This window comes from Poromitra crassiceps, assembly GCF_964638095.1.
Source record: "Poromitra crassiceps genome assembly, chromosome: 9".
NCBI lineage: Eukaryota > Metazoa > Chordata > Actinopteri > Beryciformes > Melamphaidae > Poromitra > Poromitra crassiceps.
In genome coordinates, this window is record NC_139630.1 from 34,461,939 (window position 1) to 34,474,438 (window position 12,500).

Genomic DNA, 12,500 nt, shown 5'->3' on the forward strand with positions numbered 1-12,500 from the left:
AGCTTTAGCTACAATGTGTACACGCAGATTAAAAAAATGCAACTATAATGTGATTATAATGTAAGTAAACCAGAATCCAGGGACATCAGAGGCCCTCTAAATCAGAGGTTCTCAAATGTTTTTCAGCCAAGGACCCCTTACAAGATAGAAAATATTCTCGGGGACCCCCTCATTCTGATTTGTGATTTTGACCTAAGCTTAATTGTTTCCACGGCAACATGCTTGACTTTTAAATTGATAGGTATGTTAGATTAGAATGTAATCCATGAACCATTTTAGATTTAAAGCATAACATATTTTCGTTGAACTATGAAGCTTTTGCAAAAAAAAAAGCGTTTTTATTTTTATTTTCCTGAAAACTTTTCGCGGACCCGCTTGCAAAGTGCCCCGGACCCCCCATTTGAGAACCACTGCTCTAAACACACAATGGCATTCAAATGTGATGGACTGACAGTGCAGTTTGCAAAGTGTCTACTACACGATCTCTCCACAGCATGTCAAGCTGTGTGTCATGGCCCATGCTGCGACTACGTGGGTCAGTGTGTATCTCCCTCGGCTTTGAGATGCCTCTCATGTCTCATGACAGCATGCTCATCAGAAGACTCCAGTGGTCTCATGGTGCTGTAGGATATAGTTCACCTCTCAACAAGAAACATGCCACCGTCGGGCTTTTACCAGTGCTTCCACTTCCTCTTCACCCATCAGAAGCTGGACAGAGGTGCTGCTCAGGGGTTTAAATATAGACAGTGTAGGCAGTGTGGTTGCACTGGGGCCCCTGGGGTAGAAAGGCCCGTGGAGAGAGCAGGCTCTCCAACAACGCTAAGAACACACTCAATACCAAACACAGTCTCACAGAAAATTGTGAAATAGCAACGTTTTGGACCAACGTTGCTATGTTACAATTTCGGCTCGAAAATTGTAAAATGGTAACATTCTGAGATCGTAGGGTTAGGGTTAGGGGAGGGGGAGGGGTTAGAAACAGAAAATCTCCGTAAACTACCATTTTACAATTTCGGAGCCGAAATTGTAACATAGCAACGTTGGTCCACAAACGTTGCTATTTTACAATTTTTTGGGAGATCGGGTTGAGTCAAACGTTTTCTTAAAAGCCTTCTGCACGTTGGCTTTCATAAAAAGAATAGACGTTTGTGAGCTTTTTGGACATTTGCCTTCGCATTAGGCTCAAAGCTAAGCTCGTCATCTAAGATCATTGCCAGATACTTATACTGCTTGATAAGAGTAGGTGTGTGTGTGTGTGTGGGGGGGGGGGACTCCCATACAAAGGACCTTCTTTTCTTTGTTCTTAGAAACATTGAGTCATTGAGTCACATTGGGTCATATTATAACTGATCAAATGAGTGATGATGATGACATGTACAGACAGAGGCGTGTACTGTATGCTCAAGCTAACATGCTGAGGAAGAAGTTTTATTTTTGCTCAAATGATGTAAACGTAAACCTGTTTGAAGCCTACTGTACTCCTCTTTATACTGCCCCCCTGTGGGTCAAGTTTAAGCAGGCTAGCATCCAAAAGCTCCAGGTTGCTTATGACGACTGCCTGAGGATCCTTCTTAGGAAGCCAAGGTGTAGCAGCGCCAGTGAAATGTTTTGTGGAGCAGGAGTTAACACCTTTCATGCCCTGCTGAGAAACCTGATGTATACGTTTATCTGTCGTCTGAATGTGTCTCAGAATATGCTCATTATGTTGCTGTCTCAACACAATCTCAGTGACACGAGATACCTGTCTTCCATCTGGAAACACTGGTACAGTGCCTTACTGTAGAATTGTTGAGTTGCTCTTATTGTGTTGCTTACCTGTTTTATATCAATGTATTGTGTGTTTTTTAATGGACGTTGTGTCTGACAAATAAAGTGATGATGATGATGATGATGATTGAGTAAAGCTGCGTTCACACTGACCTATTCAAGTTTTTCGCTGGCATCGAGTTTACATAGAAAGTCAATGCAAACGAGCGATTGAGCGTGTATTCGCCCGCGAGAAAAATCGCTGGGCGTCCGAGCGTCAGAGACAGAGCGATAAGGAGAAAATACGCTCGTCGCCTGAGATGAAATATCCCAACTCGAGCAAAATTACGCTGGCATCAGTCGCTCGCTGTTCAACGCTGATTGGCTGCCGTGTGAGAGCGAGTCAAGGATCACACTGGCTTGGAACAAACCGCTGGTTTATTGTGTGGCAACAAACCGCATTGACAGCTCATTGACAGGCTGACAGCTGACATGAAGGGAAGTCTGTACTACTGGTATAGAGCTCGCATTAGGAGCACGCTGATAGGCTTAGCTTGTTAACAACTACGGTGGCTCGTAGTGGACAAATATCATGACATTGCGTAACGTTATAGCCCCCAGATGTCCGTCAACATCAGATGTCCAATTTAAACAGAGCGACAGAGCGATTCCAAAGGGTTCAGTCGAGCGACAGAGAGAAAAATAAATATCTCGGTGTGAACACAGCTTTAGAGGAACGCTTCGTTACACCAGTCGACAAACTCCTTGACACTTGTCAGGTGTCATCGTGCTTTAAGAGGCTCAACACAACAGAGTCATCCGCTAATGTAATAATCACATATCTGGAGCCACGTAGTGACTGACACACAAATTGGTGTATAAAATGAACAGCAGGGAGCAGAGTACACACGCCCTGTGGCGACCCAGTCGAATGATTCAAGAGAACCAGAGAGGGCGCCGTTTACTCTCACCCTCTGAGAGCGCTTAGTTACAAAGTTCATGAGCCGGAGCCAGGCGACAATATTACAATCCAAATGCAAATCATGTATGGATCTACAGTATACATAAATGATGTGATACTGTATGACGCATTTTGAAACTAATTAGTGTGTGTGTGTGTGTGTGTGTGCGTGTGTGTGTGTGTGTGTGTGTGTGTGTGTGTGTGCGCGTGCGTGCGTGCGTGTGTGTGTGTTTGCGTGCGTGCGTGCGTGCATGCGCGTGCGTGCGTGTTGTGTGTGCGTGTGTCAGGTCTGATCCGGTCCCGGGTGCGGGGGGCGGATGCATCGAGGGCGGGAGTCCTCACCTTCCTGGACAGCCACTGTGAGGTCAACAAGGACTGGCTGCCCCCCCTGCTGCAGAGGATCAAACAGGTACACACATCTCAGCCAGCCACACACACACAGACCAAGGCTCTGTTTAAAGCAGCTACGAGGAACTTTTCACTGCTTATGAGATGTAATACTGATGCATCTTAGAGGCCATTTACACCTGGCATTAACATGCGTTTTCTGCCATCAGATTGCAATCCGATTGTATTTTATCACTTGAAAGTACAGGTGTAAACACCCCCAAAACGTATTGAAGAAGGATTGCAATCTGATCGGCCAAACCACCTCCGGAGGTGGTCAGGGACGCATTATGACAACATTTAACACAAGTGTAAATGCAATGCGTCCTCTCAAAACGCATTCAGCAACTACCATTATGGAAATACATAATCTTCATTGCAGTTTTATGGCGGTTGGCATCCTTAAATGTTGCCTTACCGCCACCTACTGGATTGCTAAAACTACATTGCAAATTACGGAAATACGTCCTCGCGCGCGCCGCGAAAGTTTATCTAGTGCACAAAGAAATAACACAGCCAGAGCTAGCGTTACACGCTAACGTTAACAGCAAGGACTAATGCAATGGATGAAGACACTCGTGGATGGAGTCACGAGGAGACCAAGTGTCTGCTTTCAATTTGGTCTGAGGAAAGTATACAAGCTAAACTTGGCAGTGCATATCGCAACCGACCCATTTATGAAGTAGTGGCTAAGAAACTGGCAGAGAATGGCCACAACAGGACCTGGCTACTATGTCAGCGAAAATTAAACACCTGAAACTGGCTTACAGACAGGCCAAGAACAAGAAAAGTGGCAGGGGGGCAGGGCAACGTGTCCTTTTTATAAAGAAATAGATGCAATGCTGGGTGATCGGACATCGTTTTGTCCAGGTGAAGGGGACGTCATCGACTCTGAAGATAATAACGCTAGCATGGACTCCACCAACAGTGCCAGCGACAGGACAACGGGAATGAAATTGACATTGTCGCGATAAAGATGGTATGTTGTGATCCTCCCTCAACTTGCTATACCCGTAACGTTAAGGTTAATACATATTTACGCTAGTTTCCCCATTAAACCAGGCTATCGTTAGCTGTAACGTTAAACCAAATTGTCACCGCGACGTGTTTCTCCAGCTGTACTGCCGAGCGCAACTGCGTGTCTCTTCTGGATAGGTTGGGTCGCAGTTTGCAAATAAAATCAAATGATTGACGGCGCATACGCAGATTTGACACCCAGTCTTCATCCTCGAAGGTCCCCATTCCAACACTATCCTCTCCCACCAGTCTTGACTGCGTTCCCGCACCCAGATAGTCCTCTGGACAGTGGTGGCACTGATAACAGCTGTAATAAAAGCAGCCGCATAAAACATATTTATCCTCTGCCTTCGTCCTTGGTATTTCAGCTGTTGAAGACGGCTTCTTCCACGAAAAACCAACAAAAGCCCATGCAATAGGGCAGTTCCACAGATGGCTAACATATTATTTTAATTGTTGTCGCTGTTGTTGTTGAATAGGAGATTAGTTTGTGAGGTCTGCTTCTGTCTGGTCCGTGTTGTTGTAATAAGCCCGCCAAAACGAAAGGGGGCGCGTGGGATGACGTTCGAGCTGGAGAGCAATCGGATTGCAATCTGTTCACCTAAAACGCATGTTAGTGCCAGGTGTAAATGGAATCAGGCTGAAGTGATAAAATACAATCTGATTGCAATCTGATGGCAGAAAACGCATGTTAATGCCAGGTGTAAATGGCCTCTTACATCAGCAAATGAGACCAGATCAGCGAGGAGATGGGTGATTTCTATATCGGTTTTTTTCTAAAAAGCCTGTGCGCTTGTCGAGACAGCGGGACTTCCTGTGTTCACGTCTGTCTGTGTGAAACCGGTTGTCATTTTTGTTGCGTCCGGCAAACGAAGCAACAACGTCAACCTTATGCCGTAAATAAAACAGCGGGAGGCAACTCGGTGATCAGGAAATGCAATCTTCGTTCTGGGAGAACACTACCGCTTTTGTCCACAGGGGCCGCTAAAATCAACACAAAATGAAGGTTCCTCGGTGCTGCTTTAAAATAAAAAGGGAAGCGAGAACAATACTCGGGAACAGTGTTGCCAACTCCTTTCCAAGGAATGTTGCTATCGGCTGCTCAAAAAGTGGCTAGAAGCTGACAGATGATACCATGTGTCATATTATGGTAATTTGTATAGTTTATAGCCAACAGTATTAGCTACAGGGCGCTATGCCGCTATGTGTGTGGGCAGCACTGTGATCATCACACTCTGGACTAGATAAGCAGTTAGCAAAATGCAGTTAGCAAAATGTGGCATCAGCTGTGACAATTTATCCCCAAAAAGTTTAGTGATTCAACACTTTATCTGAACCCCAAGGCACATTTCAGACACAGAGGCAATTCAAAGTGCTTTACATAAAATAGATAAAAATACATAAAACAGACAAAGACAAGACAAAATAAATCAAATAAAAGAGCATACAGAAAGAGATTACAACGAGAAAAAGATAAGGTTTGTATAAAAGAACAATCAAAATGCACTACAGAACATTCAAAGAATCAAAACAAGTAAGTTAAAAAGATATTTTACGCCTTTGAAGGAAACAGAATTGTGGGGAAGAATAGCGGCATTAAATTGAAAGAGACAAATAAACAAAGTCCACATACTCAATTGGATATCTAGATCAAGTTAGAAAGTCAGCCAACAAAGTGATATGAAGACAACAAGGAGCACAGTGGAAACAATCATAGTAATAATTACAATTTTAAAGTAACACTTCCTGGTGCTACAGTACACTCTGGGATCAAAAACACATTTGTTTTGGCATCATGTATTTTTCAATTTCCCAAATCAAATCCATTCTTTATTTTTATTAGTCAAAATGCAAGAAGTTTGTTTTATTACTCATCCCTGATGCATCACCTCCTCTCTCACATGCTACATCAGTGTGGATATAAGTGTGGGTGTATTGTGTGTGTGTGTGTGTGTGTGTGTGTGTGTGTGTGTGTGTGTGTGTGTGTGTGTGTGTGTGTGTGTGTGTCCGCGCGCGCAGACACACATACGGGTGCATGCGTGTGTGACCACGTGATTGAAAATGTCACTATGAAATCCTATTTTATAATCCTATAGTACTTTCCCCACGTCCATGCGTAAATCCTTGAAGTGATAGAGTGAGTGAGTGTGTGTGTGTGTGCGCACGCGCGCGTGTGTGTATGTGTATGTGTGTGTGTGTGCATGTGCATGTGTGTGTATGTTTGTGTGTGTGTGCGTGCGTGCATGTGTGTGTGTGTGTGTGTGTATATGTGTGTGTGTGTATGTTTGTGTGTGCGTGTGTGCTATGTGCATGTGTGAAATGGGATCGTGAATGTGAATAACTCTAGCAGCAAGGCCACTTCAAAAATATGGGAGCACTTACTGCGCCAGAGGGTGTGTGTGTGTGTGTGTGTGTGTGTGTGTGTGTGTGTGTGTGTGCGCACACGTGTGTGTGTGTGTGTGTGTGTGTGTGTGTGTGTGTGTGTGTGTCATACAGTGCCTTGGGAGAAAATAGCTGTCGCCCTGATTGCCTCTCATCAAGAAATAAGTGCAGCACTCTCTCCTTCAACCCACTCCTCCCCTCTGCTCTCCCCCTCTCCTCTCCTCTCCTCCCCTCTACTCTCCCCCTCTCCTCTCCTCTCCTCCCCTCTCCTCCCCTCTGCTCTCCCCCTCTCCTCTCCTCCCATCTGCTCTCCCCCTCTCCTCTCCTCCCCTCTCTTCCTCTCCCCCTCTCCTCTCCTCCCCTCTCTTCCTCCCCCCCCTCTCCTCTCCTCTCCTCTCCCCCCCCCTCCTCTCCTCTCCTCCCCTCTCTTCCTCCCCCCCCCCCTCTCCTCTCTTCCCCACGTCTCTCCCCTCACCTCATCTCACCTCCTTGAAACGGCACCTGAAGTAGTCCGTCCTTATCTCACTTTACTGTCCTTATCTAACTCATAAAACTTTGTTCCCAGATACAATCATAATTGCGCACGAGTTAAGAGCGCTCGTGGATCCTACTAAGCACTCTGCGTTTGTTCGGGACACTCATAGCCTGAACACGAGCGCCAGTGTAGCCAACTTGAAATGACCCAACCTAAAAAGCAAGGTTGGGAGAAGTACATTCCTCTATACGGGGGGGGGGGGGAGTGGAGCAAGATCCCTAACGAAATTAAGTCTGCGAATTCTCTGAATGGTTTTAAAAACCTTTTGAAAAGAATCCTTGCTGAGTAAACTATAATACTGTGCTGAGCCTTTCGTTGAAATGGTTTTTGAACCTGTGTTGATTGTATCTCTTGTTCTTTTTAGTCTGGATTGTTCTGTATTGTTTATATGATGCTATGTGTTACTGTATGTCCTGTTGTTAGAAGACCAGAAGGTTTCATTGATAACAGTAATGTACAGTTTGCTGACGTCACCTAGTACTATCAAATTTCTAACCCATTTCAACCAATCATATCACGACAGGCAGCTGTCAATCAAATCTTCATTTCAGGATAATTTTCTCTTCCAAATTAAGTCGAAAATGGCGCCTAGTGCCTGTCATCTGGCAGAATTCCTATCCCATAAACTAACTACTAACTTGGCCAATTGTTAGAAACATGAACAAAAAACAAAAACTATAATCTCTAAGAATGCAAAGAAATGTAACTGGCTCGTTAAAACGCGCATTCCAGGGATATCGTATCGTTACAGCAGCGATAATGGCGCGCGCATCCGAGAGCCTGGTTGTCAGGGGTCGCACTTCGGAGATTCCAGGCCGACGTGCTGCACTCTCCGCGGCAACACGAAGGCAGCTGGCTGCCTGCGGCTCGCTGAGCTCCACTCCTCCCGTCAAAAGGCTCTTTCCGAGGGGAGCGCCACAACACACTGAATCCCACTCGATTTGGAGGCGGAACACGCCAGGATTGGCCAAAGCCCAATCCAGTCCCCAGAATTGTCAAATAAAATCATCGACATGATAGTATGACCCGCCTCTCAACCTGTCATCTTAGACAAACTATGTTTTCAGTCTGAAACGGACTCATTATGCACGTGACGAACAGGTTCAGTTCGACTTTAACACCAGGACAGCTCCATGGTGCTGAAAGGGTAGGCCCTACTTTACACGGCAGCTGTTTCCCAGTATAACATAATGATCTCATTCTGTGTTACTTTTCTTGTTGTGTTACAATTCTTTTTTCAGCACCAGTGTCACCAGGGGGGGGCTCCGTAGCATTTCTCCTCCTCTCATCTCCTTTCCTCACACTACTTCTCCTTTTCTTCTTTTCTCTTCAGTCTTCTATCTCCGTATCTCATGACATTATCTGCCCTCCCCTCTCACCTCCTTCTCTCTCCTCCCTTTCTTTCATTTCCTCACCTCCTTTTCTCTCCTCACACCACTCCTCTCCTCCCCCTCTCCTTACACCCTCTGTCCTTTACTTACACCTCCCCTTGTCTCCTTAATGCTCTCATTTCCTATTGGAAGTATCCACTATTAAGCAGTAGCTCACGACAGGCCGTGCTCATGTGCTCATTATATCATCCACTATTTAAGCAGTAGCTCACGACAGGCCGTGCTCATGTGGTCATTATATCAGCATATCACAGCCAAGGGGCGTGCTTCCAACCCCCTCTTAGCTGCGATATAATGACCGTATCTGCCCTGAACATGAGTTACTGCTTTTAGAAAACGGTTAAGTATGGCAATATGAAAGTACTGTAATAGACTCCAATTTAAATCATTTTTTATTCATAAATAATAATGTTCCAAATGAAATAGTCCCTCCTGGCTGCCTGCACATAGAGCGAGGCGGTTGCTGTGCAATGTAACGTTAGGTAGTTGTTGTTTTTCTCCCACGTTAGGTAGGTTACAGCTACTAGCCAGGAGCTAGCAGTAGCAACACATGCTATCTCTGCTGTAGCGAGCACATTTGGTAGTTGTAAAACACAGTTATGTGAAACAACCCATCAACAGATTTCAAAACGGATTTGACCGTTGAATAAAACCGGTCTGGGGGGCCTCTCCTCTCCTCTCCTCTCCACTCCACTCCACTTCTCTCCTCTCCTCTCCTCTCCTCTCCTCTCCTCTCCTCTCCTCTCCTCTCCTCTCCTCTCCTCTCCTCTCCTCTCCTCTCCTCTCCTCTCCTCTCCTCCTCTCTCCTCTCCTCTCCTCTCCTCTCCCCTCTCCTCATCCTCTCTCCTCTCCCCTCCTCTCCTCTATCCTCTCCTCTCCTCTCCTCTCATCCTCTCTCCTCTCCTCTCCCCTCTCCTCATCCTCTCTCCTCTCCTCTCCTCTCCTCTCCTCTCCTCTCCTCTCATCCTCTCTCCTCTCTTCTCCTCTCCTCTCCTCTCCTGTCCTCTCCTCTCCCCTCATCTCCTCTCCTCTCCTCTCCTCTCACCTTCAGTAAATGCAGGAAGTAAACACTGGGCTGTGTTGATTTTAGAGGTCCTTCATCTCATTTTATAGAGCAGCGATCAATATGTAAAAACTACAGAGGCTGTTCATCCATATCTGCCCATCCATATTCATGCTCACTCTGTGTGTGTGTGTGTGTGTGTGTGTGTGTGTGTGTGTGTGTGTGTGTGTGTGTGTGTGTGTGTGTGTGTGTGTGTGTCTGTCGTGTGTGTGTTGTGTGTGTGTGTTTGTGTGTGTGTGTGTGTGATAGAATATGAGAAAGAGGGTAAGCAAAAAGTAGACAAATGTGTTTGCATGCTGTGCTGATACGCGCGTGTGTGTGTGTGTGTGTGTGTGTGTGTGTGTGTGTGTGTGTGTGTGTGTGTGTGTGTGTGTGTGTGTGTGTCCGTGCACCAGAGCAGAGAGCCATCCATCTCTGTGGGTGCAGTCACTCTGTAGTCATGTCTTCATATTTAAATGTATGAGCTATTGATCTGGGTGAAGGTCTGCTCCCGCCTGTCTGGCTGATGTACTGTACCATTAGAAAGCAAGGTCTTTATTCCAAAATGATATGAATCCCAGATGACTCCTAACTGCACTCATAATTACTTTTCGGAATGTTCTTTCATGTCAACAATAATTTTGTTGCCTAAAATCAATTTTACAATCAATTTTACAATGGCTTTGCTCATTATCTTGTTTGCTTACAATCATTTATGTGTCAGAATGAGGTAAGGATTTATGTTAAAATGCTTAACTTAAACTATAAGTGAGGCAATTCAAATTAAAAGCACAAATTGGATCAAATTGATATGTTATGTAACTAAAAGCAAGGTGATTAACCGATTAATTTGCATTGCTAGTATTTAAAGCGACTAACTGCTAACTAACTAACACTAGTAGGTATTACAGCGGCATTTTCCACCACTAGACACATCTGTAAATAAAGCACAGAAAAACTACTCGATGGAGGCCCCCGAGGAGAAACCGTGCATAAAAGCTACTAGCTAAAGATGTCAAAAAAAAGTTCTGAGCGAACCGTAGCTATGGAGAAGTGACGCCGGTTACCAGTCTCACGTTGGCAGATTTTTCTCCCGCTGAAGGTTCCATGTTTATACTGTTCACTCGCTCACTTCATCCATTCTGCCGTCATGACAATGTTTTGTTCAGGAATGGGAGGAGGAGAGTCGAGCTTCAACAACAAGCTCGAGAACAGAGGAGAAACAGCAACACAGCTGCTGCTGTTATTATGTCTCAATGAAATCTCCACATAGCACACACTTCATTCAGGATTGGTTATAAGGTCTGAAATTACTTATTGCAGGTTTACTCCATCCAGTAAAGGGTTTAATGTTGCATGTATGTTTATTATGCTTTTGTATAATTTTCCTGAAAAGAACTGTCCACAGTATTAATAGCACGGGTTAGATTCAGGAGAAATGCAGGGAGTCGGATTTCTAAAGCCGTATAGGTTCTTCCTCTCTGCTCGCTCACTGTGAGTTCTCTTTCCAAACCGGGTGCAGAAAAATGTCTGGAATTAAGAAACGGCTCCTCAGCCATTTGAAAATAACACTCTTTCAATTAGAGCCGTAATGTGGCGAATGCTTCACCCCGACCGCTGCACAGACTCATTACCCTAACAGCCATTACCCAGAGATGGGGACTTGGACTTGGGACATGGACTTGAGTCGCACTTAAGTCTCACTCACAGTGACTTGAGACTTGACTTGAGACTCGTCCTCAAAGACTTGAGAGACTTGACTTGGGCTTGAGTTTTGGGACTTGTGAACAATCTTTATTTTTGTATTGAATTTTTTTGGTGCATTAACATTAAGGAAATCTATACTGATGTCATCCAATCAATGCTGATAATGTATGCTAATAGATAAAGGAGTGAGGATAATACAGTACACGCTTTGAATTCCTTACTTTTAGCTATGCAGTGTTCTAAGCAGACCGGATGGCATGCAGCAGATGATAGAACGCTCATCCATAAGAGACTTGAGACTTGACTTGGACTTGAGCTTAAAGACTTGAGACTTGACTTAGACTTGCAAAAAATGACTTGTGAGCATCTCTGGGCATTACATTACCCAGGCAGGGCTTCACCCTGACCGCTGCACACAGTGTCATTACCCTAACAGCCATTACCCAGGCAGGGCTTTGTAAAGGCAGTGCAGCGGGAGAGGAGTCCAGCCCTCCATCGCCTGCCTCTGACCTCAGTGCTAATGGTCCAGAACGCGTCCACCTGCTCTCTAATATCTCCGGCTAAACACGCACCCAGTTTGACCAAACTAATAAAGGGACCCTCCATAAATTAACAGTGTGTGTGTGTGTGTGTGTGTGTGTGTGTGTGTGTGTGTGTGTGTGTGTGTGTGTGTGTGTGTGTGTGTGTAGTTTCATCTCTAAATAGTAAATGCCCTCACAAGGACATGACAACATGAAAGTGAGGAGATATTTGCAACACGACAGAATAGGTCTATGTCCACTGACCCGCGCCCCAAAAGACATCACCTCGCTCCCGCAACGACGATGTGGATAGAGAAACATCTGTTAAACGGTTGAGCTGTTGAATGTCAACTAATAAGCTGTTGAAATGGTACAAATGCTCTGTAGACTCTCTGTAGGCGGACTATCAAAATAAAGTGTTACCCCTTTGACTTGTATGGATTTCTTAAGGCTGTTTCCTTGCCTGTTATTTTATTCCATTAGTTTGTTGTTCTCCCTATGGCTGGATGTGTTTAGTGTTTACCTTAGCTTTTTAGCTTTTTAGTGTCTTATTCTTTTACCGCACTGATCTATTGTTCTGTCCTTTGTTCTCTTATCTTTCTTGATTGTGAAGCACTTTGTGATTTTATTTTGAAAAGTGCTATATAAACAAAAGATTATCATGATTAGTATTGTTCACGAGACATTCCTGTCAGAATGTTGACTAGTTGACTCCTCTCTCTATTGTGGAAAATGTGACATTACTGTTTATGTCAGCTACAGGCCACCGTAGCTCCAGGGGGTGGGATTTTGTGTACGCCTGTGTGTGTGT

General features: G+C 44.9%; 1 protein-coding gene across 4 annotated transcripts in view; it reads left to right on the top strand.

The window, feature by feature from the left end:
* The window catches only part of galnt14 (UDP-N-acetyl-alpha-D-galactosamine:polypeptide N-acetylgalactosaminyltransferase 14 (GalNAc-T14)), a 238,282-nt gene that overhangs the window by 184,546 nt on the left and 41,236 nt on the right, over positions 1 to 12,500 (top strand). For all 4 annotated transcript variants that reach the window (XM_083643646.1, XM_083643648.1, XM_083643647.1 and 1 more), the window contains exon 6: positions 2,995 to 3,116. In XM_083643646.1, coding sequence (XP_083499772.1) covers positions 2,995 to 3,116 — 122 coding nt within the window. The remainder of the gene's footprint in view (positions 1 to 2,994; positions 3,117 to 12,500) is intronic.